At 43.4% G+C, this 13,801-nt stretch overlaps 2 protein-coding genes across 3 annotated transcripts; one reads left to right on the forward strand and one right to left on the reverse strand.

Moving 5' to 3' along the window:
- Positions 1 to 1,247: 1,247 nt before the first annotated feature.
- On the reverse strand, positions 1,248 to 6,202 carry LOC136185582 (uncharacterized). The gene is made up of 7 exons (XM_065972751.1): positions 6,104 to 6,202; positions 5,378 to 5,776; positions 5,024 to 5,326; positions 4,697 to 4,972; positions 4,383 to 4,649; positions 3,985 to 4,330; positions 1,248 to 3,932 (listed from the first exon to the last, which is right to left on the reverse strand). The coding sequence occupies exons 1-7, from the start codon at positions 6,168 to 6,170 to the stop codon at positions 2,078 to 2,080; spliced, it is 3,513 nt and encodes a 1,170-aa protein (XP_065828823.1). The 5' UTR covers positions 6,171 to 6,202; the 3' UTR covers positions 1,248 to 2,077.
- A 637-nt stretch (positions 6,203 to 6,839) lies between these two features.
- LOC136184246 (peroxidasin homolog) lies at positions 6,840 to 10,256 on the forward strand. Of its 2 annotated transcripts, XM_065971115.1 has the most exons (11): positions 6,840 to 6,972; positions 7,044 to 7,188; positions 7,456 to 7,863; positions 7,914 to 8,213; positions 8,268 to 8,537; positions 8,595 to 8,867; positions 8,929 to 9,316; positions 9,364 to 9,404; positions 9,590 to 9,655; positions 9,711 to 9,785; positions 9,842 to 10,256. In XM_065971115.1, exons 2-11 carry the CDS (start codon positions 7,107 to 7,109, stop codon positions 10,132 to 10,134), a joined length of 2,196 nt encoding a protein of 731 aa, XP_065827187.1. In that variant the 5' UTR covers positions 6,840 to 6,972; positions 7,044 to 7,106; the 3' UTR covers positions 10,135 to 10,256. The 2 variants fall into 2 exon arrangements, with proteins under 2 accessions (XP_065827187.1, XP_065827195.1); XM_065971123.1 differs by having other exon boundaries at positions 6,941 to 7,188.
- Positions 10,257 to 13,801: the final 3,545 nt, after the last annotated feature.

Genomic DNA, 13,801 nt, shown 5'->3' on the forward strand with positions numbered 1-13,801 from the left:
TATTGTATTGTAAAAACTTGTAGGTTTAATGTCATTAGCACAGAGCAAGTCAATATATAAATGTTGTGTATATACAAAATTTCACGGTAGTTAAAAGGATTCCATTAGGTCACTTGAGCACCATCCACCTACAACGAACAACGTCGTCTTCCATTGTGTCACATCGTGTTGTAAACGCCTTTCCTCCATTGAGGGCAGTGGAAGCCAACTGTCAGTTGCATTGTCATAAACTTCGACAGCGTTTGAGGATTTGCCTTTGCATCTTCCTCCCGTTGCAACGATTTTGCCGTACAGAGATGATAGATGGCATATTGTACTTGTTGTAGGGTGGATACTCGTCCAAGCTTCTGCCTTCAGGTGAAAGCATTCGACACTAGTGCTACCCGAAAGGCAAATTCCACTTCCAACGTAGAGCTTGTTATCAATAGTCGTAAGTGAGCACGAGGAACGTCCACAACTCATATCCTTGAGTTTCATCCACTTGCTGGCTGCGACATCAAGCACGCTAATAACTGGTTTGGGATTAAAATGACTGTCTAGATACATTTCTGTCGTCTTCGATAAGAGAGTATCCTTTCTCGTGACATTTCATTAGTCGACACATGTTTACGCTAACCACGTGAGTCTTCCCACTTGTTCTCTGCAAAGCGATACAGATGTCGTTTATCAGTAGCAATAGTAATTGTGCCATTGATCTCTTCTACGTATCAATAGCAAGTGGAACACTGAGGCAAAGGTGATTCTGCTGCTTTCCAGACAGTTTCTGTTTGGTGTGGTTTCTAGTGCAAAGCAGAACTCGTGTAAAGGCTTTCAGTGCTGTATATGTCATTACTTCATATTTATGCCTCAGTCCCATACAAATCATCTCTGATCCTTTTCGTAGTTTCACTTGTTCAGCATTTTCTTCTTTCAACTGGAAAATTTGATTAGTAAGATTGTCATCTGACGTTTCTAAAGCGAACCACTGATCTCACAGCATCAAATGTGGATACCATACCATACCTTTCTCGATTGGCATTTCAAGTATTTTCACTATACATGGCTCTGACATTCTGTTTCTCTTAGAGCAGATACAAATGCTTCGAAAGCCTCGCTGTTTATTTTTCGCGGTAGAATATCCATGAGTAGAGCTCGCGCCTTATTGCGCTTGGTTACAGATGGAAGACGTAGGTACTCCCAGTCGCGTGTGACCAATCCTCGTGCCTTCAGACGATCGAGAAGCTCGCCTTCGACGTCGACGACCCCTAGCTACGAGAAGGTCCAGGTGCGGAACGACGTTTCTATCCCACGAATTCATTCTGTAGGCACGGAAAGATACCCGGGACTTCCCCTGGCGCAGCCCATGATAATTAAATAAAAACAACCACATTAATTAAAACAAAACATGTACAGTACATACAGTACCATAAAATATTGGATCTGATCATCTGATTATTTGTCTCAATTGCGTGTTACGACACAAGTCTAGCACTTCAGCAATCTCGTCGAAACATAAGTTTACGCAAAATCGCCTGACGGGGCCCCCTTCCTTCAATCTCTTTTTCTTCAATCTCCTTGTGACGGCAGTTCAGTCAGTAGCTCCGCAGCTGTATATCGCCGACCGGCCCGGCCCGTATTGAACCAAACTGACGCGACATCGCAACCCGTAAAGAGGCCCTATATTCTTAATTAGGCGAGCCGTAAAAAATACTCGACGGTCAAAAAGCAATGAATTCCAGCGAATGTACATGTACGGCAAACTTGCCCTGTTGTCTGCGTACTGCTATTTCAGTGAACGTCGGAATGCTGAGCTAATGGAGAGCATTTCTCTCGGCTATCATTCCTCTTTTATCGCTGCCACAAGTGTAATTTAATTTTACCCATCCGGACACCGTCTTGATCGTCGTCTATGCAATCACGCCTCGACAGTCGGATGCTGCATCGTTTTGTCGTCAACAGCTTTACGGAATTGTATTCGAAGCCCAACATGATATAGCATGTAGAACCGTAGTAATTTCTATATGAAGCTGTCCTGTTGTCACGAAATTTTATTGTACCAATTTCTTTCATACTTTCGCTTGCATATTTCTTCTACTTTCTAGCATTTAGGATTTACAGACTTATTACCATATTCAAAAACTTTTCTTGCTGTATTCGTCATGTCTTCTTCAATCAATACCAGACAAAGTTTATATGCCGTAGCATCTTCGGAGTTTTCCCTCCACGTCAGAAGAACTTGATAGATGCACTCTCTGAGTTCTGATGGATTGTTTCTTTTTATTTCCTGAATTTTGCACTCCTCCACTTCAAGAGCCCTTGCAACAAACATCCACGGCCCGCGTGCCAGTTCTTTGCTTAGCACAGAGAGTTCCGCGCTAGTCGGCTCTCTGTTCAATCTGTAAGGAACATTCACGGCAGTGTCACTTGCAGCTGTACCAACAATTTCATGCCCAATAAAAGGGTTATCGTCTTTATGCTTGGGCGCATCTATGGCATGGCGTTTAGCGATATGATCAATGTCGCTTTGAGTTGGTCTTCTAACTGTCCAGTGATAGGACTCTATTTCAACTTCTTTTTCTTTGGAAAATAATCTAAGTAACCAAAAAGGACGCTCTATCCTAAGGCGTCTGCCAATCACAGAAACATTCGAAAGTAAATCGCCATTTTTGATTCTTTTTGATTTGTTCCGCCAAGGAGTTTCCTCTTTACTCCTCACAACGTTATGGAATATCTCTTCATCGACTGTAACCGCATCCATACTAGCACAAGCATCATGCAGTTCAATTCGTATTACTTCATTTGAGCAGAGTATCTTGAATTTCCACGGTTTTGTTTCGGATAGAATGTAACGGTCGTTTATCATATCCTGTTTTATTTGCTCAATAACCTCGTTGCAGCCGCAAGAACAGTACACTTGTAGTTCCCATTCGCTTTCAAAACGTTTTGTAAAAAGAGACACAGCCACTGAAACTGATCCAGGATCAAGAGTGACGCAAGCATAACAAAACGATGACCATTGCAATGCGTAAGAACTTTCTTCCAATTTTGCTACAGACTTTTTGTAAGCAAAATTTCTGTTGTCTGATTTTAACGTTCCCATAAAATCAAACAATTCGTTGCGAGATGATCCTTGGCCATAGTGAAAGTAAATTTGACCGTCTGAAGTAGATCCAATGTTTTGATGGTGATGGAGCTTTTGCTCAATTCTAACTGGTACGATAAATTCTTGCTGATGAGGCAGTAGCTCGATAATGCTTACGTAAGCCATTTTATCGTCATTCAAAAGTATTGCTCTTTCTGCTTCAAAGATGCTTACTTGAATTTTGCATATTTTCTTTAGCGCTTTAGCAGGTACGTCCAAAGTCACTCCAGAACAGCGCAAATCCAGTTTTCCTCCGTTTTGGTCAATTTTTTGACACGCTGTTTCTTTTTTCTTCAACTTTATAAGTGTGTCATTTACTATCAGCAAAATGCTGTCGTCCGTACAAGAGTGTTCTTTGACTGTAAACGGAGCAGCGGCTGCACTTGTGTCAACCGATGTTTCATTTGGCTGAGATTCAACTTCACCGGCAGTATCTAAAACTTCAAGTTGAATTCTTGTAAATCTCACTGATTCTTGAACACTTGTGAGGTGGTTTGGAAATTTCTCCTGAAGTTTCCTAGCGAGTTCACATTTGTGAATTTTGATGAACGCATCGTAGACGGCACAAAGAAAATATTTGTCCGGATTTTTTTTGCCAAGATTTTCTTTGAACCATGCTTGCAAACAACGCTTTGCCCAAGAATGGTCATCATCTTTATTTCTTTTCATTGCATTTTTCTTTTTAAAAAAAGGGTCAATTTCCCTGAAAACATCTTCTATATTGAGCCCATCGCTTGAGATGATTTCTATCACAGATTTAAGTGCCTCATCCGTGCTGATTGAAAAACTCCCTTTTCTACGTTGACTATAGCTATAAATAAATAAGGGCTACAAATAATAGGCATACTAGAGGAGGAACTTACAAGACTATGCCACCGATTATGAGTAGAATCCCAACAAAACTACCAACAATTATTACGGTCACCGGCAATTTTTGTACCGGTACTTGCAAACTCAAACAAGAAGCATTGAAACGACCAAGTACGTTAGATGCGTTACAGCAATACTCGCCTTCGTCCGTTTCAGCAGCTGACGAAATTTCTAAAGTGACTGTATCATTAGCCGGGTTGCCATTATAAGACAAGAAAATTTCAGGAGGAGGATACCCTTCCGCTGAGCAGTTTATATTGTTCTGTTCAGACTGATAGACTGTCACCGTATTTTCCTTGATACGAAATGGATGTGAAAAAATTCTCACGATTGGGCCAACTACACAAAAGAAAGTCAATAAAATGAACAACTTCTGGATTCAGCCACATACAAATTACACCCAACGTCAAACATGTCACGTTGAAACGGCCGGCTGCGTTCGACGCGTTACAGCAATATGTTCCGGCGTCTGTTTTTTTTGCCGAGATGATTTCCAAGCTACTTGCGTTCGTAGCCAGATTGCCATTGTGTAACACAACAACGAGTGGAGTAGGATGTCCACTAGCTGAGCAGTTGATGGAAATATTTTCGTGCAGTTCAACAGTCACGACACGGTCAACAGGAAGTGGCTGTGATGAAATTTTCACCACTGGTCCGACTACACAAAAAGCTTGCAAAATAACGTAATCGAGACTTTATACTTACAGTTTATGCCCAGTGTTAAACACGTCTCGTTGGAACGACCAAGTGCATTAGATGCGTTGCAGCAATACGTGCCTGCATCTCTTTCAGTTGCTGACACAATTTTTAAATTGCCATCGGTGTCATTGATCTGCTTGTCGTTGTGAGACAAGACGACGTCAGGAGAAGGATATCCTTCAGCTGAACAGTTGATGTAGTTGTTTTTGTACTGATCGACTGCAACGGTAGAATGATTTATAACAGGAGATGGACTCGACACGATTCTCACTACTGGACCAACTACACACAAGAAATTCAGAAGAAACGCATAAGTCGAACTATGACACTTACAGTTCACGTGTAATATTTTCTGAAGGGAGTCGACCGTCATGTTTCCGTAAATTGTAGAAACGACAACGCATTTGTACATTCCAGCATCATTACGATTTGCAGAAGGTATTACGTAATGAAACGCATCGTGAACTCGATTAGCCTTAGCCGCCCTAAGAACTACATCGAACTTTCTCCACTCAATATTCAAGTCACCCAAGTCGCCTTGCAAATTGACAGGACACGACAGGTTAACTCGATCAAACTCATTCACAAATAATTGCTGAGAATTTTGAGCAATAGAAGTATTCAGGATAAAATTATCTGCGTTGCAAATTTCAAAACTTAAAAAAGTGTAGCACTTCAACAACTCACCGTACAGTACGAGCGTCACGTTGGCGGATTGAGCAAGAATAGAACTGTTGGAACTCTTAACTTCGCAGACGTACGTGCCTTGATCCTCCAATTTTGCCGATTTTATTCCAAGAGTACAGAACGCTGAGCTAACTGAGACGTAATTGTTGCCGGAAGGCATGGGAGGTGTACAGTTAAAGACGTATTTAGGATCATTCGCGGAAAACGTAACAACAGTAGCACCGGGGCGAAATGGTATTAATTTCAAAGTGATCAGCAGACCACTAAACCTGTCGCTGCTGTAGTTGCCACCGCAGCGAAGGAAATCGTCTCTCGTAGCTTCGCCGAAAATTAGGTACTTCTGTGGCCGAGAGACAGTGACGTAAGCCTTGAGAGGTGAGTCGACGCAGGCGCCGAAATCTACATGCATTTTTAATGAAACAGTTGGAAAAAATAGAGCCCAGCGGAAATATGCTTCGCAACTTTTGATCTTTGCACTTTGGGGGCTGCGCGAGTGACCCCAGATAACGTTAAGCGCCGTTAACACTTAGCGTTAACTTGAAACAATTGCGCAGCTCGAATAATCAAAGTTTCCAAATGCTTTGACTTCCATAATAACACTGACGCTCGCGAAAAGCAGCGTTTTTTAGTAGTGTGTACAGTGTAGTGTGCTCACAAGAACAGAGGGTGTGGCTCACCAGTAGTGTAGTACCAAGTAGTCGATTACTTTTTAATTAACCCACTCACCGAATAAGGCAACGACGTAGATTTGAAAGCAGAAGCCGAACCAAACAACCTGGTGAGCCTTCAACATTGCCACAGCCTCACTAACCGCATACCACAACATACGCTTGTGACGCCAGTCAAATCGTAATGTCGTCACGTGATTGGCGCTACCTCGTGATTGGCGCTACCTACACGCCTGCATATGTAATGTAAAGTACGTAAGGCAGTTATGCGTGAAATGTCAACAGGAAAGCCAAAGTATGACTTGGATTGATTCCACTCATCACTCCTGTTTTGAGGGAACGAACACCATAAAAGACAGTTTTCATTTTTTGAAAGTGAAGACCAGTTGTGCCATCTTTGACTCCGTGCGTAACACCACTCCAAATTCTTGGCATTAATGATTCAATCCCTATTGTCATTTCTAGGTTACATTTACACCTATTCGGGCAACAAGTAGAAGTGTCATAACACTCATGATCAGTTATGCTGGAGGCAGCGACCAAACCAATCCGGATATAGCAGCCACTCGAAATCCCTTTTCGAAAATCCCAATTGTTCTTCTATTGAAGTGAAAATCCAGCAAATCTAACAACAGCTCTTCTGCGACTTTGATCAGCCTATATCGGCCGGGTATCTTCTTGGCTTTTTTCGAGTAATGGCACGAGGACACGAAGAAGAAACAATTTTACCAGGGCTCGCTTACAAAAGCCTGATCATAGATATTTATGCAGGAATGCTGAAACGTCTAGCGCGCGTTGTGTTTATTCTCCCCTGGTTTCTCCCTGTTTCTGATGATTCCTGGATCCCTGGGTTTCGTGGGTCGCGCCTCCTGGACGCGCTGGAGACCCTTGGGGCTTTGGATCGGTTTGCTACAGAATCGAACCTCCGTACGTGACCCACCAAGATAGAGAGAAATTGACAGTTTTTTCTTTACACGTCATTGGTCAGTTATTTTTAGTATTGTCTCACGTGATGCTGTGTACGCCGCTACAGAGAGGAGTCTAGCTGTTCAAGCAAATTAATGCAGAACTTGAAGGCGCGGCAGGGCACGAAGTTCGGCCGGCTACTCCACATTGCAGCAATAATTGCTTCAGTCGCATTTGGTAGGTTAGCGTTTTCTCTGACCCAACTGAACTTAATAGTTGTAGTACTGAACCAGCTCTATAGTTTACTGTAAACGCACCTCGAGTTTCTTTGGGATGCGGGCATTTTATAATCTATCAGCTGACAAATAGACCAGTAAACTACTCTGTACTCATTTGACTTCGTGGGAGGGCCCGCACACTATTGTATCTAAGGGAAGGCCCGCCAAACTACTAATACTGTGGTAAACTAGTAGCTAAACTCACTGCGCTTTTTCTGCACCGTAGGTCTGAACTTTTGCAGCGTCGGTGATTGCACATCCCTCGAGGCGTACATCAGTTTCACGCGGCCTCAAAAGTATTTGGTTTACGGCGAATCAACGAGTGACGACTTTCTGGTTTGTGGAGGCGGCTACAGCGACGACACGCTGAGTGGTCTTCAGATCAGTTTGAAATTAATACCATTTCGTCTTGGTTCTTCAATTGTTTCTTTTCCCGCCAACAATCCTCGATACATATTCAACTGCACGCCTTCCGTGCCATCCGGTGACGCTTATGTCTTTGCTAGCTCAGCATTCTGCACGCTCGGAATCAAACCAGTGCGGCTGGAAGATACCGGCAAATACGTCTGCGAAACTAAGAGCTCAAATCGTTCTATTCCTGCTAAGTCAGCTGAAGTAGTACTCATACTGTTTGGTGAGCTGTTGGATGTGCATCCATAGGAAATAGTTTTATGTGTTTTGTAGATGGGTTTATATTGAATGCAGCTGTTCCAAATCCTCAAGAACTTGACGTGAACGAGTTTGATTCAGTGAACCTATCATGCCCTGTCAATTCACAGGGCGACTTGAGTGCCTTGAATATTCTGTGGAGAAAGTCCGGCGCAGTTCTTCGGATGGCTAACGCTAATCAAATTCAGAACGCCTTTAATTACATGCTACCTTCTGCAAAACGTAATGATGCTGGGATCTATGAATGCATTGTTGTTTCTATAATTTATGGAAACATGACTGTTGATTCTCTTAAGAAAATATTACATGTGAACTGTAAGTCGGTGTTTCTCACTGAAGCACTAATCTTAGAGTTTGTTTTTTGTGTAGTTGGTCCACTAGTGAAAATCGTCTCTGGTTCATCTCTTGTAGTAAATCATTCCACCGTTGCAGTCGATCTGCATGATGACAACTACATCAACTGCTCAGCTGAAGGATATCCTCCTCCTGACGTCGTCTTGTCTCGCAACGGCAAAGAGATCAAGGACGCTAGTTTAAAGATTGTCTCAGCAACGGAAAAGGACGCAGGAACGTATTGCTGCAATGCGTCCAATGCACTTGGCCGTTACAACGAGACGTGCTTCCAATTGTTCGTAAACTGTAAGTGTAGAGTCTACAAATTACTTGGTATCATTAAGGTTTTATAATCTGGCATAGTTGGTCCAGTTGCGACAATCGCCACGTGGCCGTTTTCCGTCCTGAATCATTCTGTGACAGTTGATGAGCTTGACGCTATTTCTATCAACTGCACAGCCAAAGGATATCCTCCTCCTGAAGTCGTCTTGTCTCACAACGACAAGGAGATCAATGACACGCACGGCATCTTAAAAATTTCGTCAGCAACAGAAGCTGATAAGGGCAGGTATTGCTGCAACGCGTCAAACGCACTTGGCCGCGACAGCGAGACGTGTTTTACATTGCTTGTAAACTGTAAGTAAAAATGCTCTAATTAATTAATTAATTTGTTTTAGTAAGTTCTGTTTTGGTGTAGTTGGTCCAATTGTGAGAATTTCGTCGGAGCCATTTCCCATCCATGATCATGCTTTGACAGTTGATCAGAATGACGATTTTTACATCAATTGCTCTGCCGAAGGATATCCGTCTCCTGTCGTTGTCGTGTCACACAATGGCAATCAGGCTACAAAAGCTAGCAGCGTAGAAATTTCTTTTATGACAAAAAGAGACGAAGGCCTTTACTGCTGCAACGCGTCTAACACACTTGGTCGTCATAGCGCTGAGTGTTTGAACGTTCGTCTACAGACATCCTCGCCATCGAACACTTCTGGGGATCTGCCTGCTCTTGTTTTTGTCTACGTAGCCTTAGGTATTGGAATACTGATCTTGGTCATCATTGCAGTTACAGTCATACTGCTTATAAGGTCATTCCGAATTTCTCTTTGTTAAGTTTTGATTTTATATTTTTTAGGCGCCATCGTCGTCGTTTCCCTGGAGTAGAAAGAAATGCAGGTAGGCCGTAAATACATAAAGTATAGTACGGTGAGTACATTACGTTTGGCGCCGAATAAAGGAACACAGCATAGATTCTAAGAAGTTTAGTCAGAACATACACTGCACCCTTGGTCTTTGATATTTATCGTTGGTTTGCCCAGTTGCTTGTGCTAGCTAACCTAACCTTAACATTACACTTGTAGAAACTACCGCCGCTTTGAAGTCTCGCGAAAGTGGGCACGGAACTATCACGGTGTCTAAAAGTGAAGGTTAGCGATAGGAAATGCTTCTTTCTCGGCTTTCTAATATGTACGTAAATTCAAGTCGAATCTAATCTGGCAGCAGACGAAGACCAAAGCGCACACATCGCATGTGACGGCAGTGACGCTCAGCCTCTAAGTTCGTCATCGATTCTCCAAGTTAAGCTACATAACTTTATTGCTTTGATTTCACAGACGACGTCACAACTCGACAACATCTTGAAATTGTCGCTGAAGTTGGAGCAGAGATATGGAGTGCTATTGGCCGCCATCTATTTTGCTGTACAAGCGATGATATTGAAAAGATGCTTTTGAACTGCGACTATGCTACAAATTCTGAAAAGCTGCTTATTGTTCTTGAAGAGTGGCACAAGCAGGAAGGAGAAAACGCTACTCTTGAGCGGTTGCTTGAAGCATGCGACAAGACTGGAATCAGAGGAGACGTTGAGTCCGAATTGACTGAGAGTATGCGCAAGCGGTCGAACTAGCTGTATAGACCAATCAAGCAGCAACAGTTGTTGGATGGACTGTCTGAGTTGTGTATGTGACTTGTCAGTCGATAGATGTGCATACTATACAGTATTTGTACTAGTGTTATCTTTCAATTTAAATACCGTAGAATGCGCCTCTAAACTTGCTGTCATAATTTCAATTACTTGGCTGATAATTAATAGCTTCGATGCATCTCTTTCCTGAAATGCGGAATCGTTGTGGTAGATCCCGGATAACACATCTATGTACACCATCTATGGGCGAACCACGGCGAACACGGCGAGCAGGCCAAGGAACCTCTGCGTCAGCAGCGTTTGAGGAACATTTTTGGAGCCCATTTTCTTTACTGGAATGGTCACGGTGACAGCAGTAGGCCTATATGATTCCGGTGCAAGAGCAAGAGCGGACCCAATACTTGTAAGAAAGATGCGCCTCCTGGCTAGTCCAAAATACTGGTTAGTCTTGCAATGTTCAGTAGTTGAAACTCCCAACGGACGCAGCAGAAAAAGTGCGCAGAGAGCGTGCGTCAGATGATTATGCTATCTGGGCAATTTTCATTTGGGATGCTGGCCATCTGCTGTACGTCCTAAGCCGTTGTCTTGAACACTGTTGATGTGATGTCTTTCGCCGGAGACTCACTGGGATCATGACAATGGCTAGTGAGGAGCAGTCGTGGCCATCTTAGAGAAAAGTCGTTGCTGATGAAGAGGAAATGGGGTACACTAGAGGCAGTTATTGGTCTGTCAATATCTATGGAAGTCCCGACGTAAGCAGTGACTGTGTGAGGGTAGAGTTTGAAATTGTAATTAAATTTAAGAGTAAAAAAGGCCGTTGAATTTGAAGGCACTGAGGTTGTGGAAATGCTAGAGCGTAAAATCAATGAACCTATTCTTAGCAACTGCGCCTTTGAGATGGAAAAAGGCAAAACAGCTATAGTCATTGCTGTCTGCACTTACCACAACAAACAAAAGCCTAAGACAAATACTCTGGAGTTTACAGTTTCAGATCGTCAGCCTTCACCTCCCCCGCTGGCTCAGCGACCTGGTAACTTGTTAAGAAAATAAGCTTTACCGTGGATTTTGACAATTTTCTCTTTGCAGAACAGCCTAATAAGGTCGACAAAGCGCTACGTATTCTAGTTGCCGAATTGGTTCAGTCTAAGTGGCAGCGCTTTCTTGTCTACTTGGGCTTAGATCCGACAGAAATCCCGAATTATAAGGACAAGGCTGATGATAATTTTGTTAGGGCGATATTGGTGCTAGACGACTGGGCGAAAAAATTTGGTGATGCTGCTACTAAAGAAGTCCTGATCAATTCTTGCGAAAAATGGGCGTTAGTCTTGAAACTGTGTGAAAGGATAATACTTACCAATGGATCTGACATTGTTGTATTGTCTTCCAAAATGAGCTTGAGCTCATTGGATGCGTTTAGTCATTTTTTCCCGTCGCATCTTTGCTGCTGCCGCGTTGTAATCTATTAGCTTTGCTGTTCTTTCCCGGGGGTACCAGCGGCTTCCTCCAGTTGCAACGAGTTTGCCGTACTGAGATGATAGATGGCACATTGTACTTGTTGTGGGGTGGATACTCGTCCAAGCTTCTGCCTTCAGGTCAAAGCATTCGACATTAGTGCTACCCGAAAGGCAAACTCCGCTTCCAACGTAGAGCTTGTTATCAATAGTCGTAAGTGAGCATGAGGAACGTCCACAACTCATATCCTTGAGTTTTATCCACTTGCTTGTTGTGACGCCAAGCACGCTAATAACTGGTTTTGGATTAAAATAACTGTCTGTTCCTCCTACTACGTAGATTTTATCCTTGTGACCAATCGCAGACACGCAGAGTAGTTGATGATTATTTGGTAATACTGCTAGCACCTCTGTGCTATTTTCAATTTCAGAAATATGTCTAGACACATTTCTGTCATCTTCGATAAGACAGTATCCTTTCTCGTTGCATTTCATTAGTCGACACATGTTTACACTAACTCGTGAGTCTTCCCACTTGTTCTCTGCAAAGCGATACAGATGTCTTTTATCAGTAGCAATAGTAATTGTGCCATTGATCTCTTCTACGCGTCCATAGCAAGTGGAACACTGAGGCAAAGGTGATTCTGCTGCTTTCCAGACAGTTTCTGTTTGGTGTGGTTTCTAGTGCAAAGCAGAACTCGTGTAAAGGCTTTTAGTACTGTATATGTCATTACTTCATATTTATGCCTCAGTCCCATACAAATCATCTCTGATCCTTTTCGTAGTTTCTCTTTCAACTGGAAAATTTGATGAGCAAGATTGTCATCTGACGTTTCTAAAGCAAACCACTGATCTCACAGCATCAAATGTGGATACCATACAATACCTTTCTCGATTGGCATTTCAAGTATTTTCACTATATATAGCTCTGACATTCTGTTTCTCTTAGAGCAGATACGAATGCTTCGAACGCCTCGCTGTTTCCTTTTCGCGGTAGAATATCCATGAGTAGAGCTCGGGCTTTATTGCGCTTGGTTACAGATGGAAGACGTAGGTACTCCCAGTCGTCGCGTGTGATCACGGATTGTAGAGACAGTCTCTACAATCCGTGGTGTGATCAATCCTCGTGCCGTCAGACGATCGAGAAGCTCGCCTTCGACGTCGACGACCCCTACGAGAAGGTCCAGGCGCGGAACGACGTTTCTATCCCACGAATTCATTCTTTAGGCACGGAAAAATTTCCCAGGGACTTCTCCTGGCGCGTAAGTTACGTTAGTCCTACGCCACCAGTCCAACACTTGATGGCGGCAGACTACGGCTCCGAGAACCCGAGCAAACTCGTCGAACTTTGTGCCGAGTTCATATGTCGAAACTTAGACAAGTTTACTGCAAAATCGCCGAACGGGACCCCCTTCCTTCGAACGCCATTCATTCTACCAGTCGTCATCGTCGAAACGATCCTATTCAAGTTGAACGAGCTCTTCATCCGGAACGAAAACGCAATCGCAACCCTTCTCCATCCATCGACGTGTCCACACGGCCTTCGCCGACTTCGCATTCCAGGCAGTCTCGTAGGTCCGACCGGTTTCGATCTGGCGTCGAAGAGTTGTCATCTCTTCGACGTCAATCTCGCCTTTTGTCGCCAATTGAATAATCAGAAGATACTCGACGGTCTTCTTCCGTCGTCTCGCACTCTCAGGTCTTTGAATCTCGGTCACATCAAAGGTCAACTTGGGTTCGAGAAGCTGGAGGAATTTCGTGAATTAATTAAGGGATCTCGATCTATTCGTGACCGACGTCGATTCTGTGTCGTTGAAGAGAGCATGTTCGCAAATGAAGAGCCTTCGGAGTCTCGACGTCTCAGAAACACCCATATCGGCTTTGTCCGTCCTGACGTCTGTGTCTCATCTTTCTGGTCTACGATCGTTGAGCGTTCACGGACTTTCTCTAGAAAAAGATGAAGTAGTCGAATTACGTGCTGTCTTAGGCGAAGTTCTAAAGAATCTGACATTTTTGGACGTATCACTTCTGCCATTGGAGAAGGAGAAGGCGAACGTTAGCTCCGCCGAAGATCTAGTATCAATTATCTTTTCCGAAAATTCGTCCTTGAGAGAATTGGACATTTCTGCCTGCAAAATTCCACCGGCGAAACTAGTGTCAATGATTTCGTCGTCTCCTATACGGTACCAGCTGGAAGT

Source organism: Oscarella lobularis, chromosome 1 (genome assembly GCF_947507565.1).
Source record: "Oscarella lobularis chromosome 1, ooOscLobu1.1, whole genome shotgun sequence".
In the NCBI taxonomy this organism is placed as follows: Eukaryota; Metazoa; Porifera; class Homoscleromorpha; order Homosclerophorida; family Oscarellidae; genus Oscarella; species Oscarella lobularis.

What these genes read in the sequence shown, in the direction of transcription:
- LOC136184246 (XM_065971115.1), top strand. Translation starts at nt 7,107, where the DNA reads ATGCAGAACTTGAAGGCGCGGCAGGGCACGAAGTTCGGCCGGCTACTC. An exon ending in GAAAATATTACATGTGAACT is followed by an intron (nt 8,214 to 8,267) that starts GTAAGTCGGTGT and finishes TTTTTTGTGTAG; the next exon opens with TTGGTCCACTAGTGAAAATC. An exon ending in CTTCCAATTGTTCGTAAACT is followed by an intron (nt 8,538 to 8,594) that starts GTAAGTGTAGAG and finishes AATCTGGCATAG; the next exon opens with TTGGTCCAGTTGCGACAATC.
- LOC136185582 (XM_065972751.1), bottom strand. Translation starts at nt 6,170, where the DNA reads ATGTTGAAGGCTCACCAGGTTGTTTGGTTCGGCTTCTGCTTTCAAATC. An exon ending in CTACGTCGTTGCCTTATTCG is followed by an intron (nt 5,777 to 6,103) that starts GTGAGTGGGTTA and finishes AAATGCATGTAG; the next exon opens with ATTTCGGCGCCTGCGTCGAC. An exon ending in GAAAATATTACACGTGAACT is followed by an intron (nt 4,973 to 5,023) that starts GTAAGTGTCATA and finishes TCTTGTGTGTAG; the next exon opens with TTGGTCCAGTAGTGAGAATC.